Source organism: Eublepharis macularius, chromosome 4, assembly GCF_028583425.1.
Source record: "Eublepharis macularius isolate TG4126 chromosome 4, MPM_Emac_v1.0, whole genome shotgun sequence".
Classification (NCBI taxonomy): Eukaryota; Metazoa; Chordata; class Lepidosauria; order Squamata; family Eublepharidae; genus Eublepharis; species Eublepharis macularius.
In genome coordinates, this window is record NC_072793.1 from 92,686,439 (window position 1) to 92,709,367 (window position 22,929).

The window sequence follows — 22,929 nt, forward strand, 5'->3', positions numbered from 1 at the left end:
CACTGACTTCTCCAATATCTCTGGATATGCTCCAGCGATGCCAAGTTCTGCAATCAACACCTGGGATAACAACATTTAATTGCATGGAGAGTGAGCGAAACTCTCTCGGCTAGGTTATTCTCAAGAAGTAACCAACATGCAACTGGCCTCTAGGAGACAGTCCACTAACAGGATATATAATGCATCATAAAAAGCCTTCACAGGAGATGCAAAAGAAAAAGGGGTTAATGTCATGAAACCCAAAACCAGATCCATTCTATACTTCCTACGGATTGGTCATGCAAGCGGTCTCAGAGCCTCGATCTTAAGATGTCAGGTCACAGTCTTAACAACAGTACTGCCACGATACTATAGTCTGAGTCTGTCGAGACACCTCACGTATGTAGCTCCCTCTAGTGTGATACTCTGAAGGATCCGCCACAGGTTCACTAATTTCTGACTTGGAAAATGCATACAGTTCTGTATGCTGTTACCGGACACCCCTTTGAGAGCCTGTCAAGGAAATTCCTCTTATGTGCTTGTGAACTTTGTTCCTATCCGCAGTTACATCTGTAAGAAGGGTATTGGAACCGGATACCCTGTTAATTAGCTTGAGCTACGTATCTTACACAAGGACAAAGTGGTCCTGAGAACAGATCCTACCTTCATACCAAAAGTGATCTCTCCCACAGATCACTGGAATTATGTCTACTATCAGTTGACCAAATACTTTTCATCCCAAAGAAGAAATGTGGCATAATCTGGACATAAGACTTATTCTAAAAACATTTATTTATAGAACAGAGCAAATCTGGAAAACAGCTTCCTTATTTATCTCTATATCCTCACCAAATAAAGGAATGAGGATGTCTAAATCTGCCATTAGCAGTAACTTGAAGGCATGCATCATCGAAGCACACAAAATTCAAAAAGTAGACATACCAGCTAGATTTACTACTCACTCAATATAAAGTGCTGCACCAGTGCAGCATTTGCCAGACATGCTGCAGTTAAGAGATTTGCAAGGCAGCTACTTGGTCGTCTGCATCTACCTTCGTTAGACATTATAAGCTGAACACTTATGACTCAGCTGATGCAGCATTTGGCAGAAGGGTATTACAACATATTTTATGACTAGATGACAATGACCCACCCAGAAAATAGGGACACTGCTCTGGGAGGTCCCATCAAGATGTCCAGAAGGAGAATGGACCATTGGATACTCACCGTGAAGAGTCTTTCTCCTCTGAGGAAAGGAGGACATCTTGCTCCTCCTGAAGTCTTTTCAGTGTTTTCACTCTCTTCTGCCTGACAAATTTACTTCCTGTCCTGATGTTTCCCCTTAACGTGTTTGTTCTCACCTTTCTCCTTGTTATTCAATTCTATAGTGTTGTATTCCTAATTATGACGCTATAACTGCTTTCGGAGTTGCCAAAACTGAAAGAAAGGGTGACTCCCATTAGGAAGACAGGAAGTAGAAAACTTGTTCCTGCCTCCCTGACTAGAGGGTGGGGATCACCCATCAAGATGTTCTCCTTTCCTCACCTCCTTCACGGTGAGTATCCAATGGTCCGTTTTGTGATTTGTCAGAACCCAGGGCACTTCAGTGGCCCCCTTCATACCCAGAGATGCCAAACTCACAGGGAGACTTCACAGGCTCTCCTTCACCCACCCTCACCCAACAAGCCAGAAAGAACAAATGCTCTAAATAAGAATATAAGCAAAGAAAATTAAAGGAAAAAAAGGTAGGCCTCAGTCAACCTAGGCCCCAGAGCCAAGCAATGCCCTTAGACTGGGGCTGGGTGGGGTAGAGGAAAGAAGGCACCCTCACCCAACGACCTTCCCAGCAAGGCCAAGAGCTAAAAATAAGAAAGAGGCTTTTCAGTCTCTTAAAGCAGCAGCAAATCCAGCCAAAATCTCCTAATTCCACTCTCTCACTCCAAATCCCAGCAACAGATCCTACCTCTCCCTCTGTCTACTGGAACTGAAAAGCACGAGGCAGAGAGCTGTGCCTTATATAAGAAATGCTCACATAGAGCAGAACAGGAGGTCTCTGGTTGGCAGACAGACCTGCCTAACAGAGTTTGGAGGGATGAGATTGGTGTTTCCATGGCTTCAGAAGGCCCATCTCCTCAGTAGCCTAGGGCAGGGGTCCCCAACCTTTTGGGACATGGGGGTCACATTAGAGTGCCCAATGCCTAAAGAGGGCCACAGCTTAAATCAAAATGTAACAAAATCATTAATCTGCCTCAACAGTAAACATTCAGAGATCAATGAAGAAATGTTAACTTGAATGCAGTCCATTTGGGAACAATATTTTACTGTCGAATCCTTTTATCTAGCTACACATGCTTACCTAGGAGTCAGTGTAATTTTTGTGGCTGTTTTCTGATAGTCACGGCATTAATGTCCAAGTCAAGGTTTGTGGCAAGCACCCTTAAAATGTCATGTAAATGTTCATCTGTAAGTCTTGAGCTACACTTGGATTTCACAATTTTCATCTTGGAAAAAGTTTGTTCACAGATGTATGGGGTGCCAAAGAGAAACATGCCTTCAGCAAATATCTTTAGGTTGATAAATCTAATTGAACAGACTATTTTTTTTGTAACTTTTTCTGAGAAAGTTGGCAAATCAATTAGTTCCGTTTGAAAAAATTACTTGCATCTTCTGGTGGTACTTCAAATGGATTATGAAACATTCTTATTTCTTTTCTGTGTTTATGGTAATCTGTGAATTGGAATTCCATCTACAATAGGTTCAGTGCTTTGACATGTCCTTCAACATGGAATTGTAAATTCACATCTTTCTCAGATTTTAGTTCATTGCAGCATGAGAAATTTAAAAAGTTACTTTCACTAACTTGCTTCACAAAAATATTTAGTTTCGCTTCAAAAGCTTTCAGTTCAGGGATACACATTACACACAAGCTTTCCTTTTCCCTGCAACCTTAGATTCAATGTGTTCAGATGGTCTGTGGTCTCAGATAAGAAAGCCAAATCAAAAATCCATCCAGCGTCAGAAAATACTTATTGATCTGCTTTCTCTTTGAGAAAGATGTCAACTTCATGGCGAAGACTGAAAAAAAGTTTGAGGACTTTGCCTCTGCTAAACCACGTGACTTCTGCATGGTACAATATGTCTCCATATTCTGCATCTGTCTCTGAGAAAAAAAATTGAAACTGATGATGAGTAAGGCCTGATGTAATTAATGCTAGATACAACAAAACATGTCATACTTTCCTACTGAAGAATCTTACTACACAAGGCTTGCTGATGGATCATGCAGTGAAATTGCATGGGAAGTGTACCATTTAATTTCAATATCTCTTCATTGATTCTTGCATCTATACCAGTTTTACTTCCCACCATATTTCGTGCACCATCACTTGTGATGCTTTTCAATTTATCCCAACTCAGACCATGATTTTCTACTGATTTACACACCTTCAAGAATATGTTTTCTGCAGTTGTAGTGCCTTTCAAACTCTGCAGTAATTCTGAAGCTGAAATCTATCCCCCTGATAAATATTAGTAGTTGAGCAGTGTCATTGCTCTCATCTAATGCCAAAGAAAAAAAATTGGAACTTTTTGCCTTGGCAATCAGTGACATATGCAGCTCTTTTCTTAGTTTTTCAACATGCCTGGTGATTGTAGATGCCAGTAAACTGACACAACTAACACAAGATACCTTATCAGGGCACATTTCCTCCATTACTTTAACCATGCACTTTTTAACAAATTCACCACCAGTGAATGGCCTACCACTCTCAGCAATACATTTAGCAACATGGAAGCTGGCCCTCACAGTAGATAGGTTCTCCTTACCGTGCTTTCTAAAACTGTTTTGCTGCAAAAACGTTGATTTTTAAAGAGAATTTATCTTGTTCACTCACACCTCTCCTTAATATATTGAGTATATATTATTATATAGCTCTTGTGACAGGATTCAGAGTGCCTTCTAACAGTGTACTCCTTTAATACTGAGAGAGTTTCAAGACATATCAGGCAAACTGCTTTATCTTTGTTTAAAACAAAGACATACTCAGTAGTCCATTTGTCATTAAAGACAGTGCTCATTTGCAATCTTTCATTTCTTTGAAACAGCACTTTCTAATAGAGACTTAAATTCTTCCGTGACGGTGGGAAATAGGGAGGATATTGAGAAGGGGAGTATATAATTGCAACCGTTTATATTTTGCCTGAGATGTTGACTTTGATATGATGATGTTTGTAGGTGGCTTCAAATTCTACTAGCCTATTCTAGATAAAAGTTAATTTTAGGATTCTTACAGCAGTCCTGTCATACTCAACTGTGGAGAAACTTGGCTAGGATCCAAATACGCCTGCGCTGGAAGGTTCTCCAAATTCTGTGGGAGGCTTTTCAGGGACTGCAGGTGTACAGATAGGGTATCCCTTTAAATTCTGTCCTTGTCTTGAGAAAAATGAAACTAAGAGTAAAGCAGTGATATATATTTACTAGCTTGATACCTGTGCTTTGTTACGGTATTTAACTACTTCCAGTTATAATACTTTTGGTTATGTTACATTTTTTGGTTTGTGGGGGGTTTTTTCCAGTTGGTTTTGTAGTACAATAGCATAGTAACCGAGCTTCATAAAGGTGTCTGAATAAAGCGAAGTGTGTTGATGCTGAAACAGATGAAGTGAATTTCGAAATGTAACATTTATCGAAGAGATTTTAAAAAGAAAAGATTGTAATGCAATAAGTAAAGTGAAAAATATGTACAACCTTTTTTTTCCTACTGAAGGACCTCTTTGTAGACGCCATTGGTGGTTTTTCCCTCAGGTGCTAGGATCACCAGGCTGCTGGGGGAGCTCACTCTGGAGAAGGCCACGTAGAACTGCCCATGTGAGAAGCAGTCCTCCCTCAAGTCAATTCTTGCCACCTTCAGTGTTTGCTCCTGGGACTTCATCATCATAGCAAAGCAGGCCTTGAGGGGGAACTGCAGTGTCTTGAATTTGAAGGCGTTCTCTGATGGTATGAGTGGTATGCGTGGTATGAACACCGACCCCCCCCCAGCACTGCCGGTGAACAACGTGGCCTCGATGATGTCCCTGTGGAGGGCTTTCACTCATAGTCTGGTGCCATTGCAGAGTTCAAGTGGGCTGAGGTTCTGGAGCAGCATCACTGGAGCCCCCACTTTGAGGAGAAGCTTGTGGGCTGGGAAGCCAGGAGGGTTGAGCATACTGAGGAACTCTACAGGATAGTGGGCCACATCATCCATTTGAACTACTGAGTCCACAGATCTGTACTCCATTTTGAGTGAGTTAAGTTGTGTTTCATTAATGATGGCAGCCTTGTTGATCTGGGGGGGTCAGAATGGCACGCTTGCACAGCCCATCCATGGACATCTTCGTGATAGTGACAATATCAGGATATATTGTGGCTGTTAGGTTGGCTAGGGTCGTCACTAGGCCTGCAGGGATGGTCACCTTTCCTTTGGACTCCGGATACGCTCCGTCCCCTATTTTTAGTAGGAGTTCAGAGAATTCCCCAGCAGACACCTCACCACTCAAGTGGACCCTCATGTTCTTTCTTAGTGAGAGTTTCCTGATGAGGGGTCACAGATATGACACCTTGACACACACGGTAATCTCATCAGCTTGAGATCCCCTTGGGACTACTGGCAGAGTCTCCCAGAAGTCTCCAGCCAGAAGCACTGTGACTCCCCCCATCGCTCTCTCGTTGCCCCTGACATCTTTGCGGATTATGCTCAGTGCCTCAAAACACCCCTTAAGTGCTATGGTGCTCTCATTCCAAACAATGGGCTTACAGTTCCACAGCACTTGGGCCATGTTGCTTTGTTTTGAGATGCTGAACAGGGGTGTTTCTGCATGGATGAGGTTAAGAGGCAGCTTGAAGCTAGCGAAGGATCATTGGCCATGCCTGAATGAACCTTGACTTTCCATGGAAGTGATCGCCTCTCTACTCGTCTTCCAGGATTGCTTTGCTCATAGAGAGACTCTGCCACTCTGTGCACTTTGGGGTGATCTTGCTGATACTTGGCCACTGCTGCTTGGTGCACCGCAGGAGCAGGATGTGCATATTTCCTTGCCACATCTCTAAGTTGCTTACTCTTTTTAGTGTCAGTGTATCTTGCACGACTTTTGCCAGAAGGCTTCTTGGTGGCAGTAAGAGGTGATGGCTGCAAGAGGTGTGAGGTGAAGTTGAACTGAGGGAGGGGCAGTGTGGTGGGCATTTTGGCTGGTTCATGTGAGAGGTTCGCATTGAAATGGCCCCTAGAAAGGTTGTGTACCATCTCCCCATGAACATTTAATAACTCAGCTGCTATACTGACTTTTATATAAAATCCCTATTCAGGCGTCTTTACTGTCTTTCTTCAACTGTCTGCAGTTTCCTTTCCCTGATTTTTACCTCAGAACACAGAGTTCCACAGCTGACACATCAGCCTGCCAGCTACACAATGACTGGGAGTCATTGAAAATGTCCTGAGGTACTGCATGTGTCCTGTGTACTGTATCCCTATGGGAAAACACATTTTACCCCTTTTTACCCCCTTAGGAGGGCGAATTTCTTAAAATCCCTTCTTAGTGAGCCTCTACATCACAAAAGGAACGTCCTCCCCAAATTTCACACTTCTAGGTCCAGGGGTTTGGGCTGGGCATTGATGAGTCAGTCAGGACACTTGTCTTTATATATATAAGATAGATTTAAATATTAACATTAGCTCAAATCCTTTTTCATAAAGACTTGTGAGAATGGCATATATTTAAATATTAACAATAGCTCAAATCCTTCTCATAATTACTTGTGAGCAGGGCTTTTTTCTGGAAAAGGGGTGGTGGAACTCTGGGTTGCCAGTACAGGGGGCTTTTGGCAGGAGGTGGTGCCACGTGTGCACGTGCAAAGTTCGTGCATGCTCCCAGGGCCAATGACGTCACTTTGGGTCAGCTGGAACAAGGGGGGAGTTTTTAAAAGTTTAAATCGCCCTTGGTGAAAATGGTCACATGGCTGGTGGCCCTGCTCCTTGATCTCCAGACAGAGGGGAGTTTAGATTGCCCTCCACGCCTCTCCAGCGGCGTGGAGGGCAATCTAAACTCGCCACTGTCTGGAGATCAAGGAGCAGGGCCACCAGCCATGTGTCCATTTTCAAGAGGTTCCGGAACTCTGTTCCACCGTGTTCCAGCTGAAAAAAAACCCTGCTTGTGAGAATGGCATGATTTTGTACAGCATTCATAATCAGCTCACCTTTGAAGGTTGGCAGTGGTGAGTCAAATTGCAGCCTGTGCTCATATTGAATTAAAGATTTAGGCATTAACTGTGAATGCGTTTGTGTTTGGGAAGTGGGAGAAAACACCTTTCCGCAGGCAAACTGGTAAAAGTTAATAAAACTTTAGTGGATACATGTAAAATTACATTACATTCTGTAAAATTAGAATTGGGAGTAAGGACAGGAATCTGTGGTGTAGTCAGACAAGCTCCTCTTATTGGTCCTGCCCCCTACAAGTGAGTGGTTGAAGGCCTAGAAGAGTTGGATGAAGCCAGATGCTTAGGAGTAAACTTGCAAGCAAGATGGAAGGGTAGTTGTATAGAGAAATTGCAGAAACAGAGCCACAAAGTGACCTATTGGTCTGACAAGAATTAGAGGGTAAGCTGGAAGTATTTTACAGCTAGGCAGGGTCAGCAGAAGCCAATAAGTGAGGATGCACAAAGGAAGGCAATTAAAAGGGCAGTCTCTGGATGTTGAGGAACACTGTGTGGTATTGTTGACCTGTTTTTTTGTCCCTGAATTTTTAGATGGGGTTTAAGGTAATGGAACTCAATGAGTTTGTCTTCTGAGTTTAGGGTAGTAGTAGAATGGTAGAAGTTTTCTAGGTTAAAATGAATTCCATGCTTTATAGCAACACTTAAAATTCCCCCACTTCTGAACAGGATTTGCCAGGTTCTGGTATAAGATTTAGAGAAATTAGGCATTTTCTTTGACTGAAAAGAAAACAGCAGCTGTTGCAATAAAATAAGGGCACAAAAATTCCCTTTAAAAAGGTGATTATTGTGTTAGACTGGTTGGGATATTTTTCCCTTGGCTCTTTGATATGCTGGATGTGAAAAAGAGATAAAGACGCCCTTGAGGGCTGAAAATGGGAGGATTATATGGCTGGTAATTGATTATAAGATTTTAACTAATCAGTCATTTGTCTTTTAACCAATTAATTGATGCAGTTTTATTTAAAACATCAGATTTTGTTTACAGGTTAACAAATAAGAGCAAGCCTCTCATTTTTAAAATGAAAGGCAATGTATAATTTCTTTTTCAAAGCCTATTTAGAGTAACTCACCAGAAATAAACAATTTCCAAAATATGAATATTTAATTTTCTGCCTCACCAATTAATCGATTGAAATAAACTGATTAAAATTGACTATCCTAGTAATTCATGACGCTTGTGTATAGGAGATGGAAGAAATCTTTGAGTTGTTAATAAATATGCATGTGAACTCCCAATTGAGATTCACAGCCTTTTCCCCCCCACTCTCCAAAGGGTCGTACCAAGAAGAAACCTACTCCCGTGAAGTATGAAGCTGGAGATCTTGTATGGGCAAAGTTCAATAGACGTCCATGGTGGCCGTGTAAAATTTGTCATGATCCTGTATTACATACTCATTCAAAAATGAAAGGTAATGTATTATATAGAAATTATAGAACGCCACATGGTTGATGCTTCTCTGGTCTGCATTATTAATTACACCTTCTGCCTTACTGACTATGCTTTGCATTTTGTTTATAATCTTAATGAGCATCTTTCAATAGTTTTTGTTCTCTTTTTAGAAAAACTTCAGAAATTTATCAAAGTCAGTGGTTCTCAACCTTTTTGTCATGGTGACCCACAAGTCCAAATTTATTTGGTATGATGACCTATCCAGGGCTGACCCAAGGTTTTTTGTGCACTCTAGGCAGTCTATGACTTTGGTGCCCATCTAGTCCAGCATTCTATTTTCTTCACTAGCCAACCAGATGCTTTTAAAAAACAACATTGTGGAAAAGTTGCAGCTGTTCCGAAGTAAGTGGCATTCTGAAGTACACTACCTTAGCACTTGAACAGCTCCTGCCAGCTCTCCAGTCTTTTTTCCCCTCTGTCCAACTACTACCATAAAGCTACTAGCTCCCTGACAGATTTCCCCTCTCATTAGTTTTCCAAAGAGAGGTAGAAGGTGAGAATCAAAGAAGGAAGATGAGGAGAAAAAGAGTGGTGCAAAAGGTAGCAGTGGCCATTAGGGAAGGTTGGCCTGTGACCCACTTTCAGAGGCTTTATGTCCCGCTTTTGGATCCTGACCCACAGGTTAGGAAACACTGATCTAATTGTTACCAAGCAGCCGACCCCTCCTGCCTGAGGCCAGCCACGAACTGTGTCTGAGTTCTACACTAAAAGATTGCCCTGCATGTTTGCCTCTAATACACGTGTCAGTTTCATATCTGATGCTGCAACAGACTGTCAGTTTCCTGGACAATTGCTTTCAGGACCCTTGCGTGGCACTGCCCTGCTCAAGCTTATACCTGGACTCCCCTGTGGGATGTTGCCCTGTAACCAATCATGGACTGTGTCTTAAACGCTGCTCCATCGCCTGCCATGAGAGCTTGCCTCACCCTGGGACCCAGCCACGCTGCCAGCAGACAGATGCCAGCCAGGGAGACCTTCAGCGAGCTGACCAGGCGACCCCTGGCCAACTCCTGCCGGGAGCCTCCCGCGGGCTGGTTACCAAGTGTGCCCTCACTGCCAGGCAGTCTGCTGGTAAGCCCTAGCCGTGCCCAGACGAAAGCCATGTTCTCAGGCAGCCAGGAAACCGCAGGGAACTGTCTGCTTTGGGAGGCCATTTCGAAGAAGCGAGCTTACCATGTACACAGCAAGAGAATTCCGCTCTCCTCTACATATCTTAACACCTCCCCAGAATGAAGATTGAGCGCCAGTCAGCCAGAGCAATCAACAAGCGCACATCAAAGCAGCCCCCGCAAGCCGGACTTGATGGCACCAGGAAGAGCGCTGGGAAAGTGCAAACTGCCCAGATCCCCTTCCTTCCCACATCCCCTCTCCAAAAAGGTGTCATGATATATCAATCAGACTTCAAACATTGTCCAATCAAGGCTGTTCCGATGGCCCCAAATCCTTTGATTTAAGTCGTGAGAACCACTGAATGGGGCGCCAGGCACTGGGTACCTTGAAGGTATATAAGCTAGCCCCTCGAACCTGAGGGCGCGCACCATTCCTATCTTGCTGCATTTCTACCCGAGGTCCTAGTGCTGGCACTAGACCCCTTCGCTGCTAAGATCTCTGCTCCGCTTCAGGACGGTAAGTATGCCCTTGTCATCGTGGGGCTCCCGCTCATGCAGCCGTCTCTAATTTTCCTACTCTGTATTTCCTAGCTCTTGTATGTAATCTTGTATGTGTGTGTAAGTTCAGGCATATGCCACACTATTAGAAAATACACGTTATTGATTGAATAATTGTAGTCTGCCTCTTTTTCACGTGAATTTCCGAAAAACAGGACCTTGGTATACGTTGGTTAGATCCGTGCTAAATTTAGTTCTGGACTGCTAAGCTAATTCCCCATTCAAATAAAGAGCAGTTCCAGTAACATAAGTAACAACAGTCTTTTGTTAACAGCTTCCCTTTCTGGCAAATTTAAAGTCTGTTCATCCTCATGTATCTCTTTGTACAAAAGTGCAGTTAGCATCACTGATTCATATTTTAAAAGATATGTACCTGTAAAAGAAAAAGATGTGTTTATGTGTTCATACTGTCACTTACACTGCACAACACAATCCCAGTGGCTGAGTGGATATATCGGCAGCCAAACGTTTAATCAAATCTTTCCAAAACTGAATTGCATTTTTTCCAAATGATTTTAAAGCTTGTTTTTTGTTTCAGTGTGTCCCTTAAAAGCTAAATTGTTTTGCCACCCAAGTTTGGATTTATGCATGCATCTGACAAAGAGAGCTGTGGCTCTCGAAAGCTTATGCTATAAAAAGTTGGTTAGTCTTAAAGGTGCTGCTGGACTCTTTACTACATAAATGTTTATCAGCTTTGGCCAATCTGAAAAGCCATGATTCATGCAAGTGAGCATGAGACAGAGTTCCTGAATGAAGTAACCTTGATTTACTCCAGTTGATTTGAGTTGCCAAATAAGTTGCCTAAGTCTAGTGAACCACAACAATTCAGGGATAGATGATACAAGGTTAGATGGAATTGGTATCATACTATCTTTGTAGAACATTATTTTTATTTTCTTCTTCTAGCTTGACAATTTAAATTGCATCATTAGCTGTGATTACACATGCTAATGGCTCCAAAGCAAGGCCTTGCATTAAATAGAATTGACTAGGATGACCATGGAAGATGAAAGGGCGATAATAGTAATGACAAGACCCACATCTAAGCAGAGTTACTTGAAAGTACTAATTTCACTTGGACGTGCTTATTGGGAAGTATGCTAAGCAGAGTTACGCTCTTCTAAAGACATTGAGGCCAATGGGTTTAGAAGGATGCAACTGTATTAGGACTACACTTTTGGGATTGCAGATTTACAGTGCAATCCTATGGTGAGGTACTCCAGTCTAAGCCCATTGGAGTCAATGGACTCTCGAAAGCTTATGCTATAAAAAGTTGGTTAGTCTTAAAGGTGCTGCTGGACTCTTTACTACATAAATGTTTATCAGCTTTGGCCAATCTGAAAAGCCATGATTCATGCAAGTGAGCATGAGACAGAGTTCCTGAACGAAGTAACCTATGGAGAGTAACTCTCCATAGGATTGCAGAGTTAAAGTATTAAACCACGGCAGCTGGAGAGCAAGTGAGTTCTTTTAAGGGAAAGAGGCAGGCTCTGGTAGAAAGAGAGTTCAGACTCATGAGTTTAATAAAGGAGATTAAATCACATTAATTATGTGGTGAAAGAACAGTGAAAGGTCCCATTAGTTGACAGCACAAAACAGAGAAGCAATAAGAGGGTGCCAAATGCAAAGCATCAGCAGTTGAGTATATTATAGAGAGTCAGGTCAGGTTCTGGGGGCAAGGGGAACGGTAGCAGAAGCTTTTGTTTTCAGTTTGGAAAGGACTAAATTGCTATAGTGAATTTACTGTCTTTTGTTATTTAAACATTATTTTCAAGATTTTTAAAAATTGACTTTCCAGACACTAGTATCCCTCAGAGCTATTCTTAGCTTCACTCCTATTCTTAGCTTCAAATGTTCACTCCTACCTAGTGAACATTTCAAAGTGCAAAATGTCTTTCTGAAAGGAACGTTAAAGTTAAATGTGAGAAAAGCACAGCAAAATATTGTACCTGTTCATACAGTGTTCCAGCATAATCTGAGAGGGGCCTGGAATTGAAGAAAAAATATACATGTGTGATTGTATATTTATTCACACAGTGTTTGCTCAGGATCTGTTTTCACAATTGCTTACCTATCCTATGACAACCACTCTTGAGCTCACTCTTTAGCCTTTGATTTGTTCAAGAGGTGAAATGCAGGCATCAGTGAGGTTGGACATCCAGCAATCCCTGCCAAAATCTGAGGCTTTGGGATTTGTTAAATAAACAAAATGTTTGCTCTACAACAGCCATAGCTTCTAAGGCAGTTGTCTCCTGGATTTCAACAGAGAAGCAAATTTCAGGTTTGGGAGACTTTTCTCTCAAGTGTAGTAGTAGTAGTAGTAGTAGTAGTAGTAGTAGTAGTAGTAGTAGTAGTAGTAGTAGTAGTAGTAGTAGTAGTAGTAGTAGTAGTAGTAGTAGTAACAGTGTGCTTATATACTGCCCTTCTGGATAGATTAGTGCCACACTCAGAGCGGTGAACAAAGTCAGTGTTGTTAGCCTCACAATACAGCTGGGGAGCTGGGGCTGAGAGGAGCGGCTTACCCAAGGTCACCTGCAAAGTTCATGGCAGTAGTGGGATCAAATCAGCAGAGTACTGACTCAGAGACCAGCCACTTAACCACCATGCTACGGCAGCACTTGTTCCATTCCTGTACCTTGATGCAAATTGCTAATGTTGTTAATTTTATTTCAATAGTTTCCAGTCGTAGACCATATCGGGAGTATTACGTGGAAGCCTTAGAAGAACCATCTGAAAGAGCCTGGGTTGTTGGAAAAGCTATTGTAGTTTTTGAAGGAAGACATCAATTTGAAGAATTGCCTGTCCTTCGGAGAAGAGGGAAACAAAAAGAGAAGGGCTACAAACACAAGGTAAAGCTCTTACTCTTCTGTATTTTGTGCTTGGGGGGTCCCTGCCTAAGTACAGAGCATGATCCACCCAAAGTACCACAGTTTTTAAGCCCAACTGATTTCAGCTACAGAGATTTCAGCATATGCCTTACTGTTCTTCTTGAAATAAATGGGAGGCTAAAATACTTAAATTGGTCGGTATCAGGCTTATTACTTCTCAAAGCGACCCTGTGAGAGTTTATAATGTGATCAGGCCTGTGAGGCAGCTGACTTAAGAAAAGGTCTTGTGCATTGACTCCATCTGTGTTGGCTTGCCTGGGAATAGTTAGGAGAGCAAATGGCTAGGGTATTAAAATGAATAGAACTGGTAACTTGTGAAAACATTTCCCAGTGTTAGTGATGGAGAAAAATTTTCACCTTGTGGGGCATATATGGGGTAAGACAGGCAGGACTGGAGAAATGTTACAAAATCTCAGGCAACTATTTGAATTCATTTAGGAGACCGCATCACATTTTAGATGTCACTGTTGCATTAATATTTCTCCTTCAATGGGAGAAGACATCCAAACTGGTTAGGTCATGCCTCCTTTTGCTCCAGGCAGGGCTATGTAAATCTGTGTGTGCCTTCCAGGGACAGAGCGAGTGGGTCCATCCAGTTAGTTTGTTTTTTACAAGAATTTTTTATTTTATTAATAGAATTAAAAGCCCAGTAAAAAGGGCAAAGAAATAAAGAAAAGAGCATAATAGAAATAACAGAAAACAATAATACATGTTTCATTTTCCATTTTTCTCTACAACACCTATCATATTTTAACAAACATCATATTTAAATTTTAATCTCTCCAAAAATTATATTTTCCGATACTGCCCCCCTTCTATTTATTTTTCCCCAAATTTGTCATCGTAAAAATCAAAACCACAAATCATCAAATCATTTCCCCTTGTTTCATGCAGAAAGTCAATGGGTTTCCAATTAACCATAAAAGTAGACAGTGTTTTATCTCTAATCAAAGCTGTAAGTTTAGCCATCTCTGCTAACTCCATCATTTTCATAATCCAGTCCTTGATTGTAGGCAATTCTGTACTTTTCCATTTTTGCGCATATAAAAGCCTAGCTGCCATAGTCATATATAAAAATAAAATACTATGCTGATTTTCCAACTGTTTGTCCATTAATCCCAACAAAAAGGCTTCTGGTTTAAAATGTATAGTAAACTTCAACATTTTTTGTATTATCATATGAATTTGAGACAAAAAATTTTTAGCTTTATGGCAAGTCCACCAAAATGATAAAATGTTTCTTCTTGTTGCTCACATTTCCAACATTTATTTGACATACCTTTACTCATTTTTGCTCATTTGTCAGCAGACATATACCACCGATACATCATTTTATAAAATTCTTCTTTAAGTGTGGAACTCTAAAGTAAATTTGAATCCCTTTACCCACATATTTTCCTTTGATCCATCTGTATGCTATACCCAAAAATTTTAGCCCATTTTACAGTCTTTCACAGATTCTTCTTCCGTTTCAAATTTCAATAACATCTTAAACATTTTGGAAATAATATGTTCATCATTTTTTAAAATAATTTTTTTAAATTAATTTTTCAAAAAATACAACAACCTTCAGCAATTCACAGAATGCAATATTGCTATTACTATTAAAGTTTCACAACAAAAAAGGTAATATTAATATATATCAGACGTTATTATGTATTTATACATTCAAAACAATTCTGACTGTTGATTGCCCTAACTATAAAATACTTAAATATACAGATTCAAATTTCTGGATTAATGATCGCATAATAAGGTAATCTTGTAATTAAAAGATCATTTCTAGTAAGAAAGTCCAAAAAAGGGTACCATTTCTCATTAAAAATTGTTGATTTAAGCAGATCTACTTATAATTACATCCTTTACGAATTTTTTTCCATGATAAGTTGTTCCCAAACCTTTAAATAGCATATGTCAAGATTTGGAGGGAAATGCGATTTCCACCTTGAAGTTACAGCGTTTTTGGCAGCTGTTAAAAGCAATGATATTAATTATTTGCGAATACATGGTATATTTTGATTTTTCCATATATCAAGAAAGATCAGTTCTGGTCTTAAAGGTATATTATACGATGTAATTTAAAAAAATTGACGTAGAACTGTTTGTCAAAAATTTTCCACATATTTGCATTTCCACCAACAGTGTGGGTATGATCCCTGCTCACCAGAGTTTTTCCAACGTAAGGGGGTCCTATTTGGATAAATCTTCGCTAACTTCTGAAGTGTAAGGTATCATCTTTGAACAATCTTAAAAGACTGAAGCCTTTTATTGATTACAGGAGAGTTAATCATTTTGGATGACCAAACTTGTTCCCAATCCTTATCTGTTAGGTCAATTTCACAGTCCTGTTGCCATTTACTCTGTATTTTTGTGTACTGCGTATCTTTAGTACACATAAGAATATTATAAATCCTTGACATGTTCATCATTTGAACAAAGCTCCAAAGCCCCATTTGAATCAAAGCCCCATCGTTTTTTTTATCTACTTTGAACCTTTCTAGAAGTTGAGCATAGAAAAACCATTGACATTTATAACCTTTAGCTATTAAATCCTCCCTTGTCTTTAGTTTGCAGTCTCCTTGTGAGAATTCTAGTAAGTCTCCGTAAGTCAACCATCCCTATTTGGACATCATCTCCCTTCTGTAAAACGCCTCCTTTGTTGAAATCCAAAGTAGTGTCTTCTGTGATAATCTGAGTTTGTATTTATTCCAAATTCTCAGAATGGCTCTCATGATTTTTAATGTCTACATTGATCTTTACTTTATCATACCACAAATAAGCATGCCATCCAAACCTTTCAATGTCAAGAGCCTCTCATTTGTCAGAAGCATCCATTCCTTCATCAACATTAGACATGAGGCGGCATAGTATGCTTTCAAGTCCAATAAGCCAAGACCACCTCTCTCCTTCACATCCTATAGAATTTTATATTTAACAGGTTTTTTCCTTTGCCATATAAACAACAACAACAACATTCGATTTATATATCGCCCTTCAGGACAACTTAATGCCCACTCAGAGCAGTTTACAAAGTATCCTCACAACAAAACACCCTGTGAGGTGGGTGGGGCTGAGAGAGCTCCAGAGAACTGTGACTAGCCCAAGGTCACCCAGCTCACTTCAAGTGGAGGAGTGGGGAATCAAACCCGGCTCTCCAGATTAGAGTCCTGCACTCTTAACCACTACACCAAACTGGCTCTCAAATGTTGAAATGTCCTTCTGCCACTGTCTAAATGGTACATCTGAAGTTAACACAAATATTGTCTGGAAGAGGAATAGCATTCTAGGTAAAATGTTCATCTTAATAACTGATACTCTCCCCAACAAGGACAACTGTATTCCATCCCATCTTAAAATCTTTTTTGATTTCTTTCCATGTCTTAACATAATTATTTTGAAATAGGATACAGTTCATCCTCATCAATGTGATACCTAAATATTTTACCTTTTTTTAAACCTTGAAACCTGTTATTTTCATCAATTCTTCCTGATTTTTAATATCCATATTTTTGTTAACATTTTTGTTTTCATTTACTGTGAAACCTGCCAGAGTACCAAACTCTCTCAACTTCTCCATCAGTATTTCAATTCTGTCTAATGGGTCTTCCAGGATCAAAACTAAGGCCCTTAATTTGTGTGACTCTTTTTTAATTTTTATTCCTCTAATCCTTTCCTCTTGTCTAATGTCTTTGTTCAAAACCTCAAGCACCAAAATAAAAAGGAGCAGTGACAGTGAACATCCTTGACACCTTTCTGAATCTCACATGATTTGATTAGTTCTCATTGCTTCAACCTATGCAGATTTTCACCAGTCAAGCAAAATTACTTTCTCACCAGACAGATAATTGTGTCATAGAGATAATTAATTCTTGAAGTTAGTAGATTAACACTTGAGGGTAGCTTGCCTTTAGATTCCAAATGTAGCTGTGACTCGGTGTTTTCTCCGCATCTCCAAACAGCCCCAAATTTCCAGCCACCACCCAGAGCAAATTTGGGCAGTAAGACCTTCAGCAGAGCTGTTAAACAGAATCCAAGTGGATAAACTCACGATCCCTCTTTATCCAGAGTGATTTATCAGCTGGAGTTGCATCTCCAGCCATTAATCAACGCTGCATTGTCTCTCCCAGCTGGGAAAGACAGTGCTCTCAGGTCACGTGATCGGGTCCCTCCAGTTTGAATAGCCCTGCTGCTCCAGCTCTACCTGTTCAAAGATAAAGAACATGGAAGAAGAATTTTCCTTAAAGAATTAACTTATTTGCCAGTCCAAATTGGGCAGCAATGGAAAATATTCCCCCTCCCAACGATCCAGGGCCCTGGGTCTATGGTAAGAGAGATCGTGTGAAGAACAGAGCCTCCCCATCCAAGGCCTCAGGCAAAGGGCAGATGAGAGCCTTATGCACCACAACACTACAAAGCGAATGGTCAGGAGTTTTCAGGCCCTGCCTGGAGCAAGAAGAGGCATGACCTAACCAGTTTGGGTCCCTTTGCCCCACTGAAGAGAAAAAACCTTCCGGTAAATCCAATGTTTCTTTCCAATTCCCAGGTGCTACCACAAAATGCTTAGGGGCTCAGGCAGCTAGTTTTGTAGGATTGTCCCAGGCTGTGACTGGAGACATCCATATTCAGCTATATTCTAATGTGAGAATTTGGATATTTTATGAATCCTGCTTGGAATCAAGAATTGCAGTTACCTTTATTAACATTCTGTGAAGGAAACTAATGTTCACCTTACTCTCTGTATGTTGTTGTTCTTTTGTATGGTATATTTGTTTTCTGTGTCTCTCTTTTTCTTTAAGGTTCCTAAGAGATTTATGGCTAAGTGGGAGATCAGTGTTGGACTTGCAAATGAATGTCTTAAGCAGAATGGTACTCAGAATTGCAGCCAGACTTCTAGCCATCCAGACAATGAGAAGAACATGCATTTAATGGAATCTTGTTTAAAGGGCTCCTTAAGCGAACAGTGCAAGCAGCTGAATGGATGTTTTAAGTCATTGGCATTGGACTCTAAACATTCCACTGATGAGAAGTCAAAGACATCCAAATCTCGAGTAAAGAAAAGTTCTGATACAAGGAGGAGAACTAGAATAAGAAAAAGTAGTGCCAAATTGGAGGCATCCAAGAGAGACAGTGGGGGGAAAGCACCAGTGAACAAAATTAAAAGTATGATCACTACAGACCTGCCAGATAAACAGGCGTCTCATGAACTATGCAGGATAGCAAAGAGCCTAATGGGATCCAAAGGCACTGTGGAAAACTACTTGCTCTCATCTTTTGGGGAAAGACAATTTGAAAAGAAATCTTTGAAAACAGAATACAAGATCTCTGATAGAGAGAGCCAGCAGGAGACACCCAAAGTAGACTTGAAGAAAAAGAAAAACTCAACAGGCTTTATGTGCAGTTCAAAACTACAGCACCACTATTCTGCAGCTGATGCTGGAACAGAGAAACAAACTGAATCTGATTCATCAGATAATGGTACCTGTGATCTAGACTCTCTTGACCAAAGTATAACAGCAGCCGCCTATAGTGTCATGAAAAATGGTGATTCTGTAAATAAAGGAGGAAAGGAGCTATCTTCAGGGCAAAGAAATATTAAACATTCTGCTTATGTCTCAAAAAACAGCAACAGAAGTCGCAAACCTCTGGAAGGCTCTCTAGATAGGAGTGCCAATGTTGAAACAGGAGGTGAGGAATTCCATGAGCTGCCCCTTGCAGCTGAGGTGGCTTCAGTTCACAGAAATGACAATCTAACCCTTGTAGATAAGCACACTACACTCCAGAGTAAGGGGTTTACAAGTCAAATGGACACAAAACAGTCTCAGTTCAGAAGTATAAAATGCAAACATAAAGGAACTGCTGCTGGGACAGACTGCCCTCTTACGGAAGATAAACGTAGCCCCAGCTGCTGTTTTTCTGCTACCAAAGGTTTTCCTGGGTCTCAGTTAGATACACCTGTCAAAAGTGGGAAGGTTGATGGCCCAAAACTACCGAACAGCACAAATGAGAAATCCTGTGATTCTGCTGAAATAGAAACAGCAGTTGTGAAGCATGTACTTTCAGAACTGAAGGAGCTTTCTTATAGGCCCATGAATGCTGAAGCTAAAGACTGTGGGCCAGCTAAGACCACAGTGCCCTTGCTCTTTTCCTCTGTCTCTGGGCAGAATCACTTGCCTATTGAGCCTGATTATAAATTCAGCACCTTATTAATGATGATCAAAGATATGCATGATAGTAAGACAAAAGAGAAACAGATAATGACTACTCAGAACATAGTCTCTTACAGGAATTCTAACAGCGGTGATAGTTCTGGAAGTAATACTTCAAGTGATTTGACATCTTTGCCTACAATGGGATCCACTCATAAATTAGAAAAAAATCAAGATAGTGCTCAAGAACCAGAGTGTCAGAAACCCAAAGAAGGTCAGTCCTCTTTTTCACATGGTATCGCAACCCAAGTTGATCGATCCCGGTGCTAACAAAAGGGAACTCACAAATGCTACTGTTTCTGGTACAAACTGCACCGCAAGGTGCAGCTGTCCAAAATCTAAGCATCTATTCAAACTAGTAGCTAATGCAACTTCAGAAAGCAAGTCACTAATCCGTTTATTCAGTACTACTGAGAATGTGCCCCATCAGCATAGAGCTACCCAAGGATCAGTTGCTAGCCCTCTAGATAATGACAAGGAAGATACTGCAAGGAAGATATCTCAGGAGTTGATGGGGTATCCCCCTTATGAAAATTCTGCAAATTTCTCTGATGGCATTTTAGTTTGTGTAAAAATGAAGTCAGAATCTGATAAAAAGAGAGAGAGCTGTGGCTCCCTTGAGAATGGGGAGTGCCTACCGCTGGGTTCAGGACTGAGTAGCGAAGGCTGTTTGAATGATGAGCCTAAAGACGTAAGCCATGTAGCACCCAAAAAGCAATGGCAGCATTTTAAGCTAAAGCTGAAGCTGGTAAAGCACATTGGTAGATTTAGGGAAGTAGAACAGTTACGTGCCATTGGCCTCCGCTAAACAGAAAGGCCTGCAGGCCTGCAGGGCAGCAAAGATCAAGGAAGACCTAACAGGCAAGAACTATGAGGATTAGTTGGGCAGCCTTTCACTGTTATGTGATAAACGGAGAAAGAGTAAAGATTCAGAATTGGAGCTTACAGTTTGACTCCCTGGTCTCAGTTCTCTGTGTAAAGTAAGGGAATAAAACATGCACCTTGACCCTGTACATTTCCATTTAACATTCTAACAGTGCAATCGTACGTAAAGTTATTTCAGCCTAAGCCCCTTGAAGCCTATGGACTTGGAATGGAGTAACTCTGCATAGGGTTGTAACATTAAAAAAAATACTATTGTCTGGGGGTTAAGCATCAATGCCATCTAAACAACTTGAGAAATACAGTCAATTGAATTGTTGTCTAACATACAAAGGAGAGAAGGTAGTTGGGCAGTCTCTGCTTTATTACTCAATATTTCAATACTGAAATATCTTTCATTTTGAGTCTTGGCAAATGTTTTAACAAATAAGTAAGGAAAGACCTTATTTTTCCCTAAAGTTTTGTAAGCCTGGCTTTCTTTCTATAGCATTTTCGTGTTTCCCCCCCCCCACTGACAGCACTGTACAATTACAATGTGTTTGCTCTAATGCTAATTTGGAACTCCTCTTCCAGAAAAGACTGATGGAAATGTTTATTCCGGCAAAGTTTTCTGTTGTTAGCCATACTTTACCTTGAACTCTGTGCATAAATTGAAGTTTCTATGTTTTGAACAGATTGATGAATTAGGCTAAAATATCTGGCAACCAAGGGCTGCAGAAAATCCATCCAATGTGCACTAAATGAGATTTTTTTTTAAAAAAGCGCTTTGCTAAAACTAGGAGTTCTTACAAAAGTAATACTGGGGAATGTATTTACTGTGGGAAGTACCCCTGCTCTTCCCATAATCTTGTGGAAATCATCACCTTTCCATTTTTCACAATTGTTTTGTGATTTCCAGTTCTTCAGAGTCTTGCAGGAGCCAGAGAAGGCTGCATCTTGATGCTTTTCTATAGTGGCAGTATGCACCATCTTCTCTCTAGGGCATAGAAGCTGCTTTTAGGTCCTCACAGACAGTACACCTATTTCAGGCCTCACTGCTTTAGACTGTAGAAGGGTGCTTGCATCATTTTATGTCTCTTCATAAAAAAACCAATTCCTACGCATACAAAATAGCATGTCTGGTGGGAGGTTTGAGTCTTGAAAAGTTCTTATGTGCAGCATCTAGCTTCCTCTGTGACCTGGTGGGTCCTTGTGGCTGCCGCTTTCCTGGCAGCCTGTGACTTGGGACCATCCCTGGGGGGCCTAAGTCAAGCATGGGCAGCGGAACAGGCGGAGACTGAGTAGGTATTCTCCATAGACTTTATTGAGCTGGCAAGGGACAGGAGGATGCCTGGCTGCGTGTTGCCAACCCCACTCAGCCAGAACAGGAGCTGCACCTGTTCGTGTTGCGGTCAGAGCCAAGAGAGCTATTCCTCATGCTGCCTTCTTGGGAGCAGGATTGAGTCACAGACTACTTGGGGAACAGTTCTATGGGCTGGGCTTGGATGGTGTCTGGGAGAGATCACTGGAGAGCTAGAATAGCCATGTTTCTTTGCAGGTCACCCATCTTCTGAGTCTCGGGGAGGGCCAAGGGCTCACCGACAGGTAAGAAGACAGGAGGAGGCTGCCCCGGCTCACTTGGTCACACCAGCCTCCCCTTTCCTTTTACTGGGGCCTACCTAAATTCTGTCCTCTGTGGTAGAGCTGGCGTGGTCCATGCCACAGGAGCAGAACAGCCAGGCGCAGACAATAAGCACCTTCCTGCTGGAGGGGTGGCCATCATCTAGTTGCCAGGAACACCTGTGACGATGTAGTTGCCGCCATCCCCGGGCATAAACATCCTCCCAGGGCATGGCAGACCTGGCTCCTCACCATACATGTGTCTGTTTCTCTTTCAGGCAGGTCATGATCTGTCAGGGAGACCACGGAATTCGGGTGGTGGTAGTTAGTTGGACACTGGCTGTGACTCCTCCCACATAGAATCATAGGGTTGGAAGGGAACTCCATGTGAGTGCGAGGGACACTCCAGATTTTGCAAAGTCCCCCAGTACACTCTTGCCCTGCCACCACAAGCCCCCTTTCCCACCTCACGCTCTAAGTCCCCATGACACAGTCCTTGGGCGGAGCCTCCAGCCGCCTCCCTACTTAACTGGGGTCATGGGTACCATGGGCAAAGGTTATGTAGGAGAGCTGAATGGGCATGGGGGAGCTTGGTCCCCACGATAGTTGGAATCTTATGCTCTGCTGGGCTGCTTAGATAGGGCTGGCAGCGGGGGGGGGCATCAACTTTTCACGTGCAATGGGTGCTTATGGGCAATGCTGTCATTTTTTTGTGGTGTAACTGAGTCATTGCTGGGGACATTCCTGAGTCCGAAATGGCTTAGGGAGCTGACTAACTTGCTCCTCAGCCCCACCCCCCATGCTGGTGCCCTCACCTGGCTGCCATGGCCAGGCGCCAGTGTAGGGGGAGTTACGCCAGCATAAATCTGGGATACACTGACGTAACTCCTGGTTAGCTCCCAGAGCGCTTTCTGTCCCCCCCCCCCCCCCAGGATTGCGCTGTTAGTTCAGTATTGCCTATTCTAACTTTCGGACATCTGTTCATTCAACAAGAGACCTGGGCTTTAGCTGT

At 41.7% G+C, this 22,929-nt stretch overlaps 1 protein-coding gene across 4 annotated transcripts in view; it reads left to right on the forward strand.

Moving 5' to 3' along the window:
- Nucleotides 1-22,929, forward strand: part of NSD1 (nuclear receptor binding SET domain protein 1) — a 101,471-nt gene that overhangs the window by 31,658 nt on the left and 46,884 nt on the right. For 3 of the 4 annotated variants that reach the window (XM_054976388.1, XM_054976391.1, XM_054976389.1), the window contains exons 3-5: nt 8,499-8,634; nt 13,019-13,191; nt 18,027-19,650. In XM_054976388.1, coding sequence (XP_054832363.1) covers nt 8,499-8,634; nt 13,019-13,191; nt 18,027-19,650 — 1,933 coding nt within the window. The remainder of the gene's footprint in view (nt 1-8,498; nt 8,635-13,018; nt 13,192-18,026; nt 19,651-22,929) is intronic. The other variant, XM_054976390.1, reaches the window with a different exon arrangement.